The 20,423-nt window shown below is 48.5% G+C and overlaps 1 protein-coding gene across 6 annotated transcripts in view; it reads right to left on the reverse strand.

Moving 5' to 3' along the window:
• The window catches only part of atp11c (ATPase phospholipid transporting 11C), a 62,909-nt gene that overhangs the window by 14,116 nt on the left and 28,370 nt on the right, over positions 1-20,423 (reverse strand). For all 6 annotated transcript variants that reach the window (XR_006153018.1, XM_031558091.2, XM_031558090.2 and 3 more), the window contains exons 4-22: positions 18,157-18,237; positions 16,933-17,040; positions 14,338-14,466; positions 13,890-13,978; positions 12,729-12,779; positions 11,872-11,936; positions 11,336-11,417; positions 10,599-10,749; positions 9,993-10,190; positions 9,072-9,242; positions 7,940-8,157; positions 5,719-5,790; positions 5,527-5,600; positions 5,110-5,213; positions 4,294-4,475; positions 3,140-3,403; positions 1,136-1,310; positions 823-925; positions 423-568 (exon numbers count right to left, since the gene is read on the reverse strand). Coding sequence is in view for 5 of the 6 variants with exons in the window: in XM_031558091.2 (XP_031413951.1) it covers positions 423-568; positions 823-925; positions 1,136-1,310; positions 3,140-3,403; positions 4,294-4,475; positions 5,110-5,213; positions 5,527-5,600; positions 5,719-5,790; positions 7,940-8,157; positions 9,072-9,242; positions 9,993-10,190; positions 10,599-10,749; positions 11,336-11,417; positions 11,872-11,936; positions 12,729-12,779; positions 13,890-13,978; positions 14,338-14,466; positions 16,933-17,040; positions 18,157-18,237 (2,463 nt within the window). In the remaining variant the exon portion in view is untranslated. The remainder of the gene's footprint in view (positions 1-422; positions 569-822; positions 926-1,135; positions 1,311-3,139; positions 3,404-4,293; positions 4,476-5,109; positions 5,214-5,526; positions 5,601-5,718; positions 5,791-7,939; positions 8,158-9,071; positions 9,243-9,992; positions 10,191-10,598; positions 10,750-11,335; positions 11,418-11,871; positions 11,937-12,728; positions 12,780-13,889; positions 13,979-14,337; positions 14,467-16,932; positions 17,041-18,156; positions 18,238-20,423) is intronic.

Raw genomic sequence — 20,423 nt, forward strand, 5'->3', positions numbered from 1 at the left:
GGCCTTGTTCAATTGGACTCCAACGTAGACTAAGGCCTTGTTCAATTGGACTCCAACATAGACTAAGGCCTTGTTCAATTGGACTCAAACGTAGACTAAGGCCTTGTTTAATTGGACTCCAACGTAGACTAAGGCCTTGTTCAATTGGACTCAAACGTAGACTAAGGCCTTGTTCAATTGGACTCAAACGTAGACTAAGGCCTTGTTCAATTGGACTCAAACGTAGACTAAGGCCTTGTTCAAATGGACTCAAACGTAGACTAAGGCCTTGTTCAATTGGACTCAAACGTAGACTAAGGCCTTGTTCAATTGGACTGTAACGTAGACTAAGGCCTTGTTCAATTGGACTCAAACGTAGACTAAGGCCTTGTTCAAATGGACTCAAACGTAAACTTACTCCATCCAGCTGGTGTGTCTCTCACCTTGTAGAAGAAGTACTGGACGAGGTGGGCGATGCGCACGTAGTATAGATGCCCGTGGGCCAGCAGGAGCTTCTTTAAGTGCTTGAGTTTAGGGAGGGCATAGTCGCTGTTCCGCACCGCCTGACGACCCTCTTTCCCCTTTATACCTGAGACACACACACACACACACACACACACACACACACACAGACATAAAGATAAAGATGTGCACATAAAAACACACACAAAGCAGGTAACATCTGCCTGCTTCATAAGTGATCAGTGACTTTGTTTAAAGAGCAGGCGGATTGCTTTATTAATAATAATAATAATAATAATAAAGAGCAGGCGGACTGCTTTATTAATAATAATAATAATAATAATAATAATAATAATGTGGTTTAAAATGATCAGCATTTACCAATGCCCACATGCGCCTCCAGGATCATACTGACATCATTGGCCCCATCACCAATGGACAGGGTGATCGGGGAGCCTTTGCAGTTCTTCACCATTCTTACAATCTACACACCAGGGGAGGGAGGCGACAGGAGACAGGAGAGAAAGAGACAGGGTAGAGAGGAAAGCAATGGTTACACAAAAAACAAGCAACACACCACAACAAGAACCCTCTGTTACAGGATCGTTTGCTGAGATCTTTTCATTTCACAGAATTTGAGCCTCAATGCATGGACTCACAAGAAGCGCAACACCCACACCAACACCCCACACACCTGCGCTTTCTGCAGTGGAGCCATGCGGCAGCAGAGCACGGCGCAGCAGTTCTGGCAGATCTGCAGGAAGAGGCTCTTGTAGCGGCTGGAGTTGGCATCGGCTGGGTTCAGCACCAGGGACAGCGTCGCTCCGTCAATGATGAAGCCATATTCCTGTTGTGCTGTGGCCCAACTCCTGGCAGAACACACATACAAACATACCACATCACTTTCTGTAAGGACTCGGATGAGGAATTTGTGTGTTTTTTTTTTTTTACAATTAGGTCATCCAAAGTTACAGTATTTATTTAAGTCTTTAACGTTGTCAAAAGAAAGTATTAAAAGCAGACACGCGTCCCCAAAAGGCCTCAACAGATCAGACTGACTAGATGTTTTTACGTAAAACATGGCAGAGATATTCCTTACTCACTTTTCTTACAAAGCCTTTAATCAATCAGAGGCTCAGGGAAGGTCAAGGTCGATTAAAGGATCATATAAGTATCAGAATGCAAGTGATGAAGGGGGCGGAAGGGCAGAGAGGAGTTGTGTGCACATATTAGTTCTTGCCTGAACAAGAACTACTTGATTAAATCTTTGCTGGTATGTTGCCAAACAGAGACAGAAGGGGGAAATGAAAGGATAAAAGCTCTTAGGAATAGGGATGGGTATCGTTTGGTTTTTATCCGATACCGGTACATAACCGATACTTTTAAAACGATACCGGTGCCTAAACGGTGCTGGAACCGATACTTTTATAAAAAATAAAAATAAATTTACGATTGACGACATTTAAGAAAGGCTTTATTGCCAAATATATGAACTGTTTAAAGTAGATTATATATATAAATAAATACAAAACACCTTTTAACTTAAAACTTAAATAATATATGAACTGTTAACAAAAGTTTAGACTATACTTAAATAAATACAAAACACACACACACACTCTGTACACACACTACAGCTTCAATACTTCAGCAATTCTTTTGTTCAATTCAATTTTTTTTCTTCAAATTGAACAATATATTAACTGTTTAAAGTATATTATAAATATAAATACATACAAAACACTTGGCTTCAAACTTTTTAACTTCAAACTATGAACATTATATTAACTGTAAACAACAGTTTATAGTATACTTAAATAAATATAAATAAATACAAAAAACAGCTTCAAACTTCTTTTGCAAAAATATGAGCATATTTGCCTTTGGAGTCAAAAATGTATTATTTTGTTTGCATTTATTTCATGAAATTTCATCATTTTATGATTGGTTTATACCTATCTTTTCTAGCTTGTTTATAGTTAATCTTGTTACTTGAACACACTGAGTACGAGAAAATGTGTACTGCCCCTTTAAGAGTCATCTCCGTTTATTTTTCAGTCTTCGGTTGCTGAACTGCTGTTGACTCTTTGCCTTCTCTCCACTCTTTTCACGCAATTGTTTTGTTGCATTTGCTGCACGTCGCGATGTTTGAATATTTTGGTGCGAAATACAGCCACACTTTTGACCGTTTACCTTTCGGTATTTTCTCTGTTAAAAGGTTGATGGCTAGTTCTGTTTGTGCTTGCTCTGTGAAATGCTGCATGCTCTTCACTGTCATAAGACTGTTGCTATGAAAACACCAATGAGCGTGAGCGACACAGGACAAAGTTTACATTGGGAGCTGGGGCAGTTTTACATGTGCCCCGCGGAATCTGCCTAGCAACCGTGTTCAATTGGCTCAGGCACCGAAATGAAGCACCGAAATCTGCGTTGCATTTCGGTCCGGGTAGGTACCGGTTGTATTGGAACCGGTTCCATATTGGTACCGGTTCTCGGTACCCAACCCTACTTAGGAATGAAACTGAAGCTCTCTGAAAAACAGTATGAGGTCTTCCATCTGGTGAATGAGATGAACGAGAAGACAAACATGCAGAAGAGAGGGGATAGAGCAGGGGGCACTGGGAGAGCAGGGGGCACTGGAAGAGCATTGGGCACTGGTACTGTGGTGCCCACGTGGGTGGGCGCATGCCCCTCTCACCTGGTGACTCCAGGCTTGGCGGGCGGTGCGTCCTGCACGGCTTTCTTGTGGTAGTCCTGCAGCAGCTCGTACAGCCGCTCCTCACGCCGCCGCCCGCCCTCCAGGGTGCGCACCGTCAGCTCCAGCAGCTCGGTGCCGCGCTGGAAGAGGCGGCAGGCGTAGCAGGTGGACTTGGCCGTCTCCATCTTGTCGCCGGTCAGCACCCACACCTTCATGCCGGCGCCCTGCAGGGCCTCCATGGTCTCAGCCGCCTCCTCCTGCAACCTGGACACGGGAGGTGGAGAGACCGAGAGAATGAACACACACACACCTCTAGTCTTGGACATGGATTAATCACTAGGTCATGTGGAGTTTATGATCTGACATAATTTCCTGAGCATTCTTAACATTTCAGCTATGTAATTTGAGTGTGCTTTATCTATCTCCCTTGGATTCCACTCAGTTTCAGGCAGGCAGGCAGGCACGCGCACACACACACACACACACACACACACACACACACACACACACACACACACACACACACACACACACACACACACACACACACACAGCTTTGAGTGTACTTTATCTATCTCCCCTGGACTCCACTCAGTTTTGGCCAGATGGTGACGAACACAACACTGATGCAGGGTGGGACTGCTGGGAGTTGAGCAACAATTCTGAACCCCACCTAAAGCTCATTCCAAGACATCCACCACAGCTAGGACGCCATCATGTCATGTTCCTTTCTCTCTTTCCTTTGAGCTTGGTTGGCTGCCGGCCAGATCTTTTTTAAATGGCGCGGGTCTAAATGAACAGGACTAATCGAATTGAATGTCTTTGCTGTAGGAAGTTAATTATTGAGTTGCAGTTTGTTTGTGTTGAGAAGAAAAGCTGCAGATTCAGCAACTAGCACCAGCGCTTACAGAAACAGACGGTTTGTTTATACAAGTGTATGTATGTGTTCGTGTGTGTGTGTGTGTGTGTGTGTGTGTGTGTGTGTGTGGAGCTCAGGCGGGTAACAGCCTGCGAATGACCTCAACCATAGTTGCTTTGATGACACTCATGCTTGTTCAGTATGGGGTGTGCAGGTGTGTTTATGAGTGTTCTTCAGTCGTGTCTCTGATGTGTGTGTGTGTGTGTGTGTGTGTGTGTGTGTGTGAGACCCTGACCTGTCCTCTACAGCGGTAGCTCCGATGAGGCTCATGTCTGTCTCCACCTGGTTGTAGACGGCGGTGAGCTTCTCGTCGCGGTCCTGCAGAGCCAGGCGAGCCTCCTGCAGCCGCTCCTCTGCCTCCGCAAACTCCTCTGGACTCAACCGCTTGTAGGCCACACACAACGTCCGGTATCCCTCCTGGATGCATGGGCACACACACACACACACACACACACACACACACACACACACACACACACACACACACACACACACACACACACACACACACACACACACACACACACACACACACAAACAGTCAATGCGAGTTATATTTACATATTCGCACACACAGATACCCACACATTAATCACACCACGTTTTCCCATACGATTTTTAAATAATGCATTACATATTTATATATAGCATCCATTTCATACAGTTGCACTATTACCTAAGATTATTATACCGTCTCATAAATTAAACATCACACTTACACTCATGTTACATCACACAGAGGCATGCATCCATTATTAACACTAACCACACATACCCTTACCATTATCTCACACTTAAACAGAGAGACAGAGAGAGAGAGAGAGAGAGAGAGAGAGAGAGAGAGAGAGAGAGAGGAGCGAGAGAGGGAAGGAGCGAGGGAGAGAGAGAGAGAGAGAGAGAGAAAGAGAAGGAGAGAGACAGAGAGAGTGAGAGAAAAAGAGAGAGTGAAAGAGAAAGAGAGAGCGAGAGAGAGCGAGCGCAATAGAGAGCATTCTGGACACCAGCAGTGAGAGAGAGAGAGAGAAAGAAAGAAAGAAAGAAAGAGAGTTACCGTGGCATTGCGCTCCACATGCGTGCGGATACGGTCCACCTCCTCCTGCTTCACTCGGGGGAAGATGGAGGAGTCCGCACCCTTACAAAAGAGCATCGTCTCCCCTGGGCACAGATCAGAGGTCAGAGGTCAATCTCTTGTCAGAGTGCTCACTTGCTAATTAGCCACAAGGGCTACATGACAACTCATGTTCTTCTTAAAATATAACAGAGGTAGTTGCCTAAGGACTAAATCAGCATTCAACTGTGTGACACCAATAATTAATAGCCTGGTCTATAAAGGCTGGCCTTTAAAGACCCCAAATGAACGGAAATCGCCAAGGCTGCCAAAAAGATTTTTTTTTTTCAGAATTACAGCATTTGTGCATTTCTGAGCAAAATATTGTAAAATGTGACATGGCTCCCCTGAGCTTCTCACCTGTTCTGCTTCGAACGATCACACTCATGCGCCTTCGCACGGGGTCAAAGTTCAGCACATGCAGCAAATCGTACCTACAGAAGACGACAAGAGTTTGAGTGGCCTTATCTCAAAGCATGAGGCTGAGAAGACACCTTCACAGCAAAAAGAAAATGGGTATTCGCCAAAGGACTATAGCAATCACAAACTTACGATTCAATATCATTCTGTCTGTTCTTGATCTTCATGGTCTTGCTCTCTAGACCGAGGAAGGTAAAGCCGTACCTGAACAGACAGAGATCACATCATGGTCCGAACTACTGAAGATTGTAACTTGAACCTTGTTTCAGACCCATTGCTTTTGCACTTACATATAGTATATCAAAACTAATGGAAAGGTTACACGAGGGAGCTGAGAGGAAATCTACTAGCTACATGCACAAAACACGAGAAGGTACATTTGAAGCCAAGATGGGGAGCACACATTTCTCATGAGCCTCCGCATCGAACTACAGATTGAGTTTCAGTCACGTGGAAATATACACGTGTGCAGTGTGCACTGGTTTATTTGCATACATACGCCGTGCCCAAAGCTGCACTCATTAATATATTATTTGGCAGGAACACAACCTAATTTATGGGGATTTTGAGTCTAGAAAAAGAAAGAAATCTGCCTGCTGCCGGAGCTAGGCCGAGAGGAAAGGAAAGAGACAGACACAGACAGGAGAGAGGAAAGAGATACAGACAGAAGTGAGAGAGGAAAGAGAGACAGACAGGAGAGAGGAAAGAGACAGACACAGACAGGAGAGAGGAAAGAGAGACAGACACAGACAGGAGAGAGGAAAGAGAGACAGACAGAGAGAAGTGAGAGAGACAGACACAGAAGTGAGAGGGAAAGAGAGACAGACACAGAAGTGAGAGGGAAAGAGAGACAGACAGAGAGAAGTGAGAGGGAAAGAGAGACAGACACAGAAGTGAGAGGGAAAGAGAGACAGACAGAGAGAAGTGAGAGGGAAAGAGAGACAGACAGACAGAAGTGAGAGGGAAAGAGAGACAGACAGACAGAAGTGAGAGAGGAAAGAGAGACAGACAGAAGTGAGAGGGAAAGAGAGACAGACAGAGAGAAGTGAGAGAGGAAAGAGATACAGACACAGAAGTGAGAGGGAAAGAGAGACAGACACAGAAGTGAGAGGGAAAGAGAGACAGACACAGAAGTGAGAGGGAAAGAGAGACAGACAGAGAGAAGTGAGAGAGAGGAAAGAGAGACAGACACAGACAGAAGTGAGAGGGAAAGAGAGACAGACAGAAGTGAGAGGGAAAGAGAGACAGACAGAGAGAAGTGAGAGAGAGGAAAGAGAGACAGACACAGACAGAAGTGAGAGGGAAAGAGAGACAGACAGAAGTGAGAGGGAAAGAGAGACAGACAGAAGTGAGAGGTCAGGCTTAGTTTGCTCCATCCTTTGACTTGATGAATTCCTTTAGTCATTTTTCACACTAGCAGAAAGCGTATCCGTTCTCCATGGATTTGACTTCTAAAATCAATAAAGATGTATGGGGTGTGGATCAATAAAGATGTATGGGGTGCGGAGCCAAACAGGTTAATCTAATTGCCATGGGGCACTATTATTCTATTATTCTGTATTCCCACGCTGGAGGAATGAGCTCCCCAGCTCCCCAAGCTAAACGGCTTCAGTTTCAGATATTCAAACGGCGGCTGAGGACCAATATCCTACACTTTATATTTTTGATGAAACACCATGGAACTTTTGATCGGCTCCCTTACAATACTCTGGATAATCTGCCAAATGAATAAAATGTACTATTTTAGATAAAGAATATTTTGTTAAAGAATAGAATGAGATATGGACCTATAACAATTCCATAAGAATAAAATGGCTTGCAACGTATCCAACGACAACTGAAAGAGAATGTGTTTCGTTAAGGGTTTTCCAGGCATGTAAGATCTTCAAGTTCATCGGTGAAATCCAGCCATTTTTTATTTGCTAGAATGTTATTCTGAAATGCGAATGGTCTCTTAGCAGACATCAGTTGCAGTAATGAAACTCAATATGCCCAATACTCAAAGCGCTCAAAACCTTCTCTTGCCCAATACTAAAAGCAGTCTCAAAACCTTCTCTTGCCCAATACTCAAAGCAGTCTTAAAACCTTCTCTTGCCCAATACTAAAAGCAGTCTCAAAACCTTCTCTTGCCCAATACTCAAAGCAGTCTTAAAACCTTCTCTTGCCCAATACTAAAAGCAGTCTCAAAACCTTCTCATGCTCAATACTCTAAGCAGTCTCAAAACCTTCTCATGTTCATTTCAAGCATCAAAGGGCCAATGTAAATACAATGTAAACTTGTAACTTTATGCCAAGACTTCAACACAACAGTGAAACATAGGAGGTTGTGGTTTGTGCAGGAGTGCAGGCTTACTTCATGGCTCCCTTGACCAGGGCCACCTCGTCGGGGGAGGAGGCGATGAACCCCCTCTCCTCCTGGGCCTGGGCCAGTGGCCGGTGCAGCCCGTCCACCTGGTCCAGCCCGTCCACCTGGTCGACCTGGTCCAACTCCGTCCGCTCGTCTGGTCCCGGCTCCTTGACCTGCACCGTGTGGCACAGGCACAGCGCCCGCAGGAACAGCTCCTCCTTCTCCTGTGGACAGAGACACACACACACACACACACACACACACACACACACACACACACACACACACACACACACACACACACATTTACATCTAGATATTTTTCATGAGAGCCAGAGGATCGCAGTGCCGTCATTTCAATTTGCTTGTTCTTGTAAGGGTATGAGTTGGCATAAAGTACAAATATCAAGTACTAGTAGTGTTGTGCCCTATAAACACAGACTCATACATGAGCGTGCACACACACACACACACAAGCACAGCATGAACCCTCCATCATAGTGGAGAGTGTGTGTTGAGCTGCAGGTCTGGCTCTGAGGTGTGATAACTCAGGCAGAGTGCTCCCGTGGGAGGGCATGCTTTGTGAGGCGTGTCGGCGGGACACACACACACACACACAGACCACAGACGTGGCGAGAGTGTGTGTCGCAAACATGACACCACGGCCCTGTCTCCTCCACAGGTCCCTTAGGACCGCGGTCGCCAGACGCTGCACCGGCGCGCCTCATAAAGCAGCCGCAACAAGCTCCAGCACGACGCCAGCATCTGGCTCCCTCAGAGCCTCCTAACCTCCATCACACACACACACACACACACACACACACACACACACACACACACACACACACACACACACACACACACACACACACACACACACACACACACACACACACACACACACACACACACACACACACACACACACACACACACACACACACACACTACTCTGCAGGGACACATCTCATCACTCACACATTTAGTTTTTGTTCACAAATAATTGACATATTCTACACCTAGAGGATGTATGGACCAAATTACACTTTTCCCCCTCCTCAGGCGTAGTGTGTGAGTGTGTGTGAGTGTGTGTGAGTGTGTGTGAGTGTGTGTGTGTTCTCGACCCGGTTCTGCTCACCCGTCCAGCCTTCTCCTGCAGCTTGCTGATGGGCCCATCGGTGACGCAGAAGCCGTCCAGCTCGGAGCACGAGTCCCGGTTCTTGTACTGGAAGCCGTCGATGCAGCACTCGATGAACTCCATGTTGTTCTGGGTCAGCGTGCCGGTCTTGTCCGTGAACACGTACTCCACCTGTGGGGCAACAAGACGCCACAGAGCAGCATGTCAGGGTCTAAGGCCACAAACAAACACACACACACTAATCCCAGACTCGGACAATGAGGATGGGCCATTAATCTCTCACTGAAGGAGTCTGCTAACATAAATCAGGTTAACGAAGCTTGGCCTTTAATTTGAGGTAATCATCTAGTGAACCATCTGCAAATGATCCATGCTCTCTCTGGGAGCTGGGCCAGCCACCCCACACACACACACACACACACACACACACACACACACACACACACACACACACACACACACACACACACACACACACACACACACACACACACACACACACACACACACACACACACACACACACACACACACACACACACACACACACACACACCTGCCCTTCCCCGCTGCTCTCTGTTGACCCCAGACAACACGACACTGACAGGCCAAAGAGCGAGACAACGACAAATAATTCTGAAGTGGTACTTGAATGTACTTGAACATGTACGTCGACAACCTCACTCAAGGAACATAAGTGAGCCATTATAATCCACATGGCTCTGCTCTGCTCTCAAGTTAGTTCACCACACTGCACAAACTGCACTTTTTCCATAATTGTTCAATACACGCATTTAAGAGGATTCACAAACCCATGTAGTAGAATAAAGTACAAATCAGAGTGTCGCTTTGGTCTAATATTGATAATTATTGATAATATTGGCATGGCACCAAGCCACATGTACGGCCCCAGGGTGCTACCTGGCCCAGCTCTTCGTTGAGGTCGGAGGTGTTGACCAGTGCCCCCTCCTCGATCTCGGGGTCGAAGAAGTCCTTATCCCAGGTGATGAAGAATGAGCCCAAGAACTTCTGCATCTCCACGGTGACGTACATGGACACGGGGATGATGAAGTTGAACAGCACCATGAAGGACAGGAAGTCTGTAAACATCTTGAGGAACTGCACAACGGACACACACATACATACGGTATTAACATCACGGTGGATTCGGACATCATCATCACTATATGGTGCAGCTGAAACACTCCTGAAGTCAGACAGCAAGAGATGTGTGCCCATCAACAGTTTAGCCACGAGCCAAAAAAAAAAAAAAAAGATGGATTAAATTGAAATTGATATAAAGCCATGAAACCACATCCAGCTCCAGCTCAGACCCTCCCCAAGCATGAGTGGCTGAGCTCATTAAGGTTATTTAATTAGCCTCAGCCATCCCATAATGGCTTCTCACAGTCTTAATGAATGCACATCGGGGGTGCGGAGGGAAGGTGTTCCTGTGCCTTTAAGCTCCCGCACCTCCCCTTACCCATGTGGAGCGGTGCATGCTGGGTAGGGGCGGCCGCTGCTCACCTTGTAGGTGTCCCTCTCTTTCTGAGTCTTCTGGTTGTACCAGGGCTCGTCCTGCCCCTCCCGACTCTGCCACCAGTACTTGAGACTGGTGCAGACTAGCGCCTTGCTGACCAGGATGGAAAGGTACACCAGCAGGAAGCCATTGATGGACCTGGTGGAGAGGGGGAAGTCACACGCGTACGTACACACCAACACACACACACACACATAAACACACACACACACACACACACACACACACACACACACACACGTACGTACACCAACACACACACACACACGCATAAACACACACACACACGTACACACACACGTACACACACACACGTACAAACACCGTGGGGTCAGGACAGCTGAAACTTCCAGTGTATCTCTTTCCTTCCCCCAGGCCCGGCTGTTGGCCAGGGTGAGTGCCTGAGGCAGCTCTGCTCCTCCCCCTCTCCCTGATGAGGCTAAAGCGGGCAGACTGGCCAGATCACTCAATAAGGGCTGGCAGCCAGAGCATCTTCATCCTCCCTCCCTCCCTCCCTCCCATCTCCCTCTCTCTCCCTCCCTACCATCTCCCTCTCTCCCTCCCTCTCTCCATCCCTCTCTTCCTCCCTCCCTCCCCATCTCCCTCTCTTCCTCCCTCCCCATCTCCCTCTCTTCCTCCCTCCCCCTCCCTCTCTTCCTCCCTCTCTCCCTCCCTCCCTCCCTCTCTTCCTCTCTCTCTCTCTCTCTCTCCATCCCTCACTTACTTCTCCACAGCGGAGCGCTTCTGGGACTTGCCCTGGTAGTTCAGTGCCATCTTGGTCTCCATGCCGGTGTACAGAGCTACAGCTGCAGACAAGGAAGACACGACACTTCAGTCTCCACTCGTACCACACACACACACACACACACACACACACACACATCAATGGAACAATCAAACAAACATCTACAAATACAGCTGAACTGAAGAGAAAGGAGACGGTCAATCCTAAAACCCAGTCAAGGGCCAGCAATGACAGAGCCAGAGAAATAGAAACAGACATTCAAAGTCCCACCAATAACTTTTAGGAAGAGGACATAATTAAGCTATTAGGACCTTCAAGATCGTTTTATTTGATACCTTTTTTTCAGGTTTGTGTCGAATACGGACACAATATCCATTCACGAATAGCATCAATAGCAATGGGCACTGCAGATAACTGCACTGAATGACATCCAGAGTAAAGTAAAACTGACATTCTGTAATTGAATGTGAATGCAGAGCCAATGGCCTATGCAGATTACTATGGATCTTGTTTACCATAAATCTTCTTGGTGTTCTTTAATGTGGCGCCTTTCAGGAGCAGGTTCTCTGGGCCCAGTGACCTGCAAGGACAAACAGGAATACACTGAGCTTTTCACACACACACACACACACACACACACACACACACACACACACACACACACACACACACACACACACACACACACACACACACACCTAGCAGTCAGATCCAGCTGTTTTGGGAACACAACCACAAGAGCACTTGCCCCACTGCTAATGGCTCATCTTGGCACTGTGGCAAGCCATTTTGGATAAGTGGGAGAGTTCAGCGTGGCAAGCCATTTTGGATGGGCGGGAGAATTTAGCATAACAGCCTTCAGTGGCTGTCCACCACCGCCTCCTGATGAGAATGAGGGGCAGAAGAGGCATTGGAGGGCAGGAGAGGCATTGGAGGGCAGGAGAGGCATTGGAGGGCTCCTGAGGGGCAGAAGAGGCATTTGGAGGGCAGAAGAGGCATTGGAGGGCAGGAGAGGCATTGGAGGGCTCCTGAGGGGCAGAAGAGGCATTTGGAGGGCTCCTGTGCGGAGGGTGGTAGTGGCCCTCTTGACATTGGCCTGGGCTCATTTCTGCATGGACAGGGAGCGTGACCAAGTGGCCAAAGACAAATGCCTTCGCCCCGTGTTTTATTGAATGTCCGGCGGGCGTCTGAAGTCCTGCCAGACTGCCTTTACTTTAACACTCGCTGGAGTTATAGATCGATGCCATAATGACAGCAGCTTGCTGCTGCTAGGGGAGGTGGACAGAGCTTAAGCGAGCAACACACACACACACACACACACACACACACACACACACACACACACACACACACACACCACACCTCACCTTACCTTACAAATGTCTCCTGGTCATGTTTGTAGATATGCATTCGACCAACGAATCTAGAGAAGATAAAAAAAAATAAAAAATAATAATAATGAGTTCATTCTTGAAAGGGTCAGCTGCACTATTGATCTCAATGCATTTTCTATTGAAGCGTTCAAGTATGACAATCACAGACGTCACATTAAATCACATTAATCTCAAATCAGCAAATTGAGCCCTAACATAATCAGTGTAATTGGGGGCATCACGTTGTTTACGAGAGTGAACCAGCCCCGAGACCGGACAGACTGGTCTGCTAAGCAGAGACTCTTCTAAATGCACAGGCGCCTTCCAAGCAGAGCACCAATTACTGCAGAGATGCTGATTGGTGCTGACCCGGCAGCCGGGCTCTCTGGCAGGCCAGCTTCAGAAGAACCTCTTCTGGGGAAATTGATTCTGAACAGGCGACATCTGGCGTTTCAATCTGCCTTGAATACCAGAACGCACGCGTCCGTAGACGGACATCTGCATGCAATAGCACGTGGCCATCAATAGGTGGCACCAAAGCCTCAATGCCCAAATAGCATGTCCTAAGTCTGTGGATGATTTTTGGGTCATTATAGTGACGGTCACTGCCCGAGTGCACCCTGCTGATCCTAAATCAGATGCCGCTGGACGTCACAGAGTGGAGCAGTCTCCTTAATGCCTTTACAGGCCTCTCTGGACAGGCGTCTCACTGCTGAGCAGAGTGCAGGCTCCACATCAAAGGAGCCCGCTCAGCAGGTCCCACATCCTGTAAACAGATCGGCTTGGCTCCATAAACAACAACTGTTCCATTTACGGGATGTGCAAAAGGCAGAGAGGTTCGGAAATGTTTGGGGTTGAAATACTGTTGCAAGGGAGAGCGGGGATAGGGGAGAGGGAAAGGGGGGAGAAGGGGAGGAGCGAGAAAGAGAAAGATAAAAGGAGCAAAGGCTGAAAATGACAGGGGAAAAAACAGGGGGGAAAAAAAAAAAAAAACAGCGAAAAAGAACAAAAACACAAAGGAAAGGAATGGAAAGGAAAGAAAAAACAACTAGATGGTGGGAATGGGGAGTGAAAGAGGCTGATGAAAGAGAAGGCTGGCCATGCGGTGCGGGAGCCGGAGAGAGGAGAGGGGTGTGAGATGATGGGGGACGAGAGCTCACTTGTAGAGGTCAGGCTGCGGCTGTTCACACTCGATGGTGGCGCTGAGAGACTCCAGGTCCTTCTCCATGTCTGGCACTGTGTAGTGTGTCTGCAGGGACAGGCACATGAAGGGGACGTTAGAGGGCTAGATGAGTGTTTCAAAAGCAGGGATACACACAAACACACACCACATACAAACACAACACACACACACACACACACACACACACACACACACACGCAACCACGCAGGCACGCACGCAGGCACGAACGAACGAAACAGCTGAAAGTACTAGAAGAGCAGTGATGAAAATATCTGGGTCAAGCACCTAAAGCTCCCCAATTCCAAACACAGTCTGAGAGGAAGTAGGCCCTGCCGAGGAGGAACTCAAGCAGCGTGCAGCCCTGCATACCAGAGTGTCTGAGCCTGCAGGCCGGCCCGACCCGGCCCGGGCCCAGAGAGCTCACCTTGTGGTTGGACTCCCCATCCAGGCTGGCTGTAGTGACGAAGCAGGTACCGTCGTCCCGACTGGACTGCAGCAGAATCAGGTCACAGGGAAAGGTCTCGTCTTCCACCACCTCCACCACATCACCCACCTGTGCAAACACACACACACACACACACACACGCTGCAGCTTAGAGACACACATAGAGCTGTGCACACACACACACCCTACAGCTTAGACACACATAGAGCTGTGCACACACACACACACACACACACACCTCTGTAGCTGAGACACACGTAGAGCTGTGCACACACACACCTCTGCAGCTCAGAGACACACATACAGCTGTGCACACACACACCTCTGCAGCTCAGAGACACACGTAGAGCTGTGCACAGATATGCTCTCCCAAATGCACACACATGGTACAACTGGTGCACATGAACATGATTTACTTGCCATCTAGTTACTCCTCAAGGCTACCCTAACAAATCTGTACCAACTTAATGAAAGAAAAAAAAAAACGTATGTATACGGTCAATCAATAATAATAATAATACATTTAATTTAATTTAATTTAATTTAATTGCTCAGCAATTAGTTTTAATCAGTACTTAAACTTAAACTAAACAGTTAAGGCAGTTAGAGGGAGTATGCTAGTTGAGAAAAGATCAGCAGTTCTGAACTGTGTAATGGAGTCCAGAGCGCGTATGTGAGGGGGAAGCGATAAAGTGGGTTAAGGGATATTCTTAAGAATTTAAGCACGTCCCCACGGATGCCATGGGCCAGCTGGATGTCCTTGGGCATGATGGAGACTCTCTTGGCCTGGGTGGTGCAGATTGGTGTCCTCTACGAGACCAAGCAGGTAAGCCTGGCTGGCCTCCTGAAGCAGAGCGGACAGCAGAGCTCTGGAAGCACAGAACAGTCTTAAAGTCCTGAGCGATCTCTCTGACCAGATGAACAGCCTTGAAGTCCTGAGCGATATCTCTGACCAGATGAACAGCCTTGAAGTCCTGAGCGATCTCTCTGACCAGATGAACAGTCTTGAAGTCCTGAGCGATCTCTCTGACCAGATGAACAGCCTTGAAGTCCTGAGCGATATCTCTGACCAGATGAACAGCCTTGAAGTCCTGAGCGATCTCTCTGACCAGATGAACAGCCTTGAAGTCCTGAGCGATCTCTCTGACCAGATGAACAGTCTTGAAGTCCTGAGTGATCTCTCGGACCAGATGCTGGAAGGGCAGCTTGCGGATCAGCAGCTCAGTGAACTTCTGGTGGCGACAGATCTCTGTCAGAGCTACGGTACCAGTCCTGCAACGGCGAGGCTTCTTTACAGCACCACTACCTGGGCCCCTTATGTGGGCAGCCTTGGTAGCGAGCTGCTTCCTTGGGGCTTTGCCACCAATAACGTTAGATTTACGAGCGGTCTGCTTGGTTCTTGCCATTGTAAAAAGTCTTCCTTTGGGAACCCTCAGAAGTATCGAAGAAGCAGTTAGCTATCTAGGCAGCCTAGCCATTAACTTAAGCGCTTCAGCCGAACGGAGCAACATTAAAGACAGGTCTCGGGAAGGCCCATCAGCCAAACTAACGATAGGCGTAATGATTAAGACTTAGAAAAAACTACAGTAAACAATGGCTATGTACTGTGATTAATCTTAATTAAATGATTGAATACGAAAATAGAAAAAAAAAAATTACATTAAATTGTGAATATGTCAAAGAAAGAAATATGCCAGGCAGAGTGGCCGTTAAACTCACCAGCGTCCCTGTTACAATTATATTAGCACAAATACAAAACCCTTTTCTACTGTCAACCTGTTAATCTTCTTTTCACACTGCAACAGTTCCCCCCCCCCACCCCCGCGAACGCATCTCCATATACACGGAGGGGGGATAATAGAGCTACACCATCAACATGCATATACAGTATGACTCAGCACTTATGGCCAACGAGGAGAATCAACATGCATATACAGTATGACTCAGCACTTATGGCCAACGGGGAGAATGTGAGTGGTCAGCAGTGCTTCCTGCACCCTGTGTGCCACTGGGAGCGGTGCCAGCTCACCCTGAGATGGCACAGGTGCACCGAGCACCCAGACCCTGCTGCCCACAGGAGTACCCACAGAGGAGCTCAGGGCTGCCTCGCCGCCTAACGAGCTCTGATTGGCTGTAACGAGACTAATTAATTGAGATGGCTCGGGTGCCACGTCTTCATTTAACAGATGGCTTAAGGATATTACAGGGACCTCGGGGCGCTGAGGGACTCTTAAAGAGAGTCTTACCGCTGATCTTCATTGGCCCTGTGTGAAAACAAGCTTGTATGTACAAATACGTCACACACACACACACACACATGCGCATAACCTGTTTTAGGAGGAATGTAGTGAGCAGTCAAAACTTTCAAGCATCTGTACACACCCTGTATTGTAGTTAGAATTATCCCTGTACATAGACACTCACAGAGCCATCCATCAGTCTATATATTCCTTCATCCTCTGGACACACACACACACACACACACACACACACACACACACACACACACACACACACACACACACACACACACACACACACACACACACACAGCTGCAACAAAAGTGTGACTACCTTGATGTTCTCACTATATGTGCGTGCTCGTTGCCCATTCTCCAGCCTTATCGCTGGGTACTTGTTCACCTCCTTGTCCGCCTTGTGCCGCAGCCAGTCCTCATAGCCCTGAGAGAGAGAGAGAGAGAGAGAGAGAGAGAGAGAAAAAGAAAGAAAGAAAGAAAGAAAGAAAGAAAGAAAGAAAGAGAGAGAGAGAGAGACAAAGAGAGAAAAGAGAAACAAATAGTGATATAGCGAGAGAGACAGGAACACACAGAAAGAGAGACAAAGGGAGGCAACTTTAGAACAGATTAAAAAGGATTAAGAAACTCATCACCTCACCCCGAGGACTGGAACACAGTCCACACAGACGCCACCAGAGGTGAGGTGAGCCAGCACAGACACTGGACCCTCGGTGACAGACCACAGAGGCAGCGTGCAGACCGGTCTGAAAGGGGAGACCATGGGGATGACAGCTATGGGACACAAAAGCAGCCGTCTCCATGCTCACATGTTTATCTAGGGGGGCTGTGAGAGCACGAGCCGGTGCCTATTGTGTGCGCCCACTTTAGACAGCGCTAATTCGGAGCGCTAGCCCCTGGACAGGGCCTGCGCGGGGCTTTCTGGGGTGACTCTGGGACTGAGATGACTGTTGTGATAGGGGTTTCTCCCCCCCCCCCCCCCCCCGCTGTCCCACTTCAAACCCCCACCCCCCCCGCCCCTTCCCTGCGGCCGGTGTCTGTGTGGCTGGGCTAGATAAGTGTGCGCGCGTCCACCCTCCATTGTCAAGCATTCAAAAGCCACAGCAGCAGGAGCCACCACAGAGTCAAGCCCGAGACAATACATCTGAAGAACGGACAGAGAGGGTGTGGGGTATTTGTCTGTGTGTGTCTGTGTGTGTGGGGGGAGAGAATAATTGTGATCAGATTTGAAGCAGATAAAAAGGAGAGCTTTTCCACCCCTTTTGTCGGCCCTATTCCCAAGCTGCTCACAAGCCCAAAATCTGCATTAGCAGCAGAGCATAACTTAAGAGCGATGACAGAAACCAATAAAGCCTCCATTCTGCCTTTTAGCGGAAGCAGCAGAAAAGACCCTCCGCTTTCCATACGGTCTGTCAGGGGGCAGAGAACGACTGGGTGAGGGAGGGAGGGAGGGAATGAGTGAGAGAAGGGGAACAACGTGAAAGAGAGGATGGCATCTGAGAGAGAAGAGACGCAGACTGTGGGGTTGACGGCTGTCCCTCACCTGTTTGATGGCCGTCACTGTGATCACAAAAAACAAAGGTAAGCCACTCGTGACTGGGCTGGTGGGGGTGTCCACGATCACCTGCAGGCGTAACACACACACACACACACACACACACACACACACACACACACACACATCATTTAGTTTGTACATTGATCCCTTTCAGCTCTGCAAGAGATTACAAACACACACATCAATACACCCCTACACCACACACAGGTATTGCATTACTGCCAATCACATTATGCATAGCCCCGTAACCACAGCGACATGGCTGTTGTTCAAACATTCACTCTTGCTGAGCAAGACTGTGCAGGTCTAAGGCTTCAAGAAAAGAGCCACCCCAGGTGAACCCACTCCACCTGTCAGGGTGAGAACCAGGGCCACACGGCGTGGGGACAGGTCCACTCCTGCCTCCCCCAACACTGAGCAGTGTTGCTTTGAGGACTGGGAGTTTGTTTTTCTTCCCCCTGGACTGATCGTGTGTGTGTGTGTGTGTGTGTGTGTGTGTGTGTGTGTTGGGGGTGGTTGAGATAAGGAGGGTGCTGTCGGCTGATATAGGACAGTGCTAACTGGGACCTGTTTGCTGTATTGGGGGAGCTGTGAGGGTGGGGCTCTCCTCTCCAACCACTGACACGGGCAACACCAACATCACCCGGGCAACACCCCGACATCAGCCGGGCAACACACCGACATCAGCCGGGCAACACACCGACATCAGCCGGTCAACACACCGACATCAGCCGGGCAACACACCGACATCACTCGGGCAACACACCGACATCACCCGGGCAACACACCGACATCAGCCGGGCAACACACCGACATCAGCCGGGCAACACACCGACATCACCCGGGCAACACACCGACATCACCCGGGCAACACACCGACATCACCCGGGAATCACTCCAGTGTGTGGAGTGCAGGGAATCACTCCAGTGTGTGCAGGGAATCACTCCAGAGTGTGAATGTGTGACAGTTTGTCTGCAGGGCTCCTTATCATAATGAGCGCTCGCGTGAAAGATGAGGGCTGTTTTTATTTTGTTTGTTTGTTTGTTTGTTTTCTTTCTCTTCCTCACTGATCACTAGCTGGGGAGAACCGGAGTGGAACCCACACAGTGCCCCTCAGGCAAGCCAGGGAACAAGAGTTTACACGGCCACACACACACACACACACACACACACACACCTGTGTTCTGATAGAGCCAAGCGAGGGAACAGATTGCTACACAGCAGGAGTAGGGGAAGAGAGATGGCAGAACAAGAGAGAACGAGAGAAAGAGAGAGAGGGAGAGAGAGAGAAAGGGAGAGGGCGAACGGAAGGAAAAAGGCCGATCCCGAACTGGTGTGGTTTTCCACATGGTGGGAGTCAGGTAATCCCCCGCAACCAGCTGGAAACAGGCCACCACATTAGCACGCACACACACACACACACACACACACACTAGCACGCACGCACGCACGCACGCACGCACACACGCATAAACAACTTAAAACCGTTTTTTTTTTTCAGTGATGGCCACCAACTGGAGTGTGAGGCCTGTTAATCCACAGCAGCCTGCCTAGACTTGCCTCTCACACACACACACACACACACACACTCTGTGACCTCTACCTTGCTCATAAGGTGGAATTACACACCTCTGTTTACAAGCTAAAGCGCTGCCATAGACATATATGTAAACACAGAGACAGACACACAAATGCGCGCACACACACACACACAGCGTGACAGTACCCCGGCAGACAGGGCTTTTCCAGGTAAAAGCCGCCCCCTCATCACCCGACTAAATAAATAAAGTCTTCTCTCCCTTGCTCTTGCTTGCTCCCCCCCCCTCCTCTCTCTCTCTCTCTCTCTCTCTCTCTCTCTCGAGCGGAGCATTAACTCTGGAAATGAAACCACTTTGGCCTGTCAGAAAGCCGGGAAGGGGGAAAAAAAAAAAAAAAAGGAAGGAAAAGAAGAAGAAAAAAAACTGAGCGCGAAGACTTGCAGGTGTTTTAAGGTGAGCGTGCCACACCAACCGGATTCTCCTCTACCCCACTATCCACCTTCACACACCCACCCACCCCCACCCCCCCCCTCTCCCCCTCGTCCTGGTTGGGGTTTAGGGTTGTGTGTGTGTGTGTGTGTGTGTGTGTGTGTGTGTGTGTGATTACGGTGCTGGCTGCTCTGGAGCCCTGACCCCCGCCGGGGGAGCAGCTTCCTCAGCAGCGGCCGGCCGGCGCAGAAGGGCCTGGCGGCGTGATGGATGGGCTGCGGCAC

This window comes from Clupea harengus, chromosome 20 (genome assembly GCF_900700415.2).
Source record: "Clupea harengus chromosome 20, Ch_v2.0.2, whole genome shotgun sequence".
NCBI lineage: Eukaryota > Metazoa > Chordata > Actinopteri > Clupeiformes > Clupeidae > Clupea > Clupea harengus.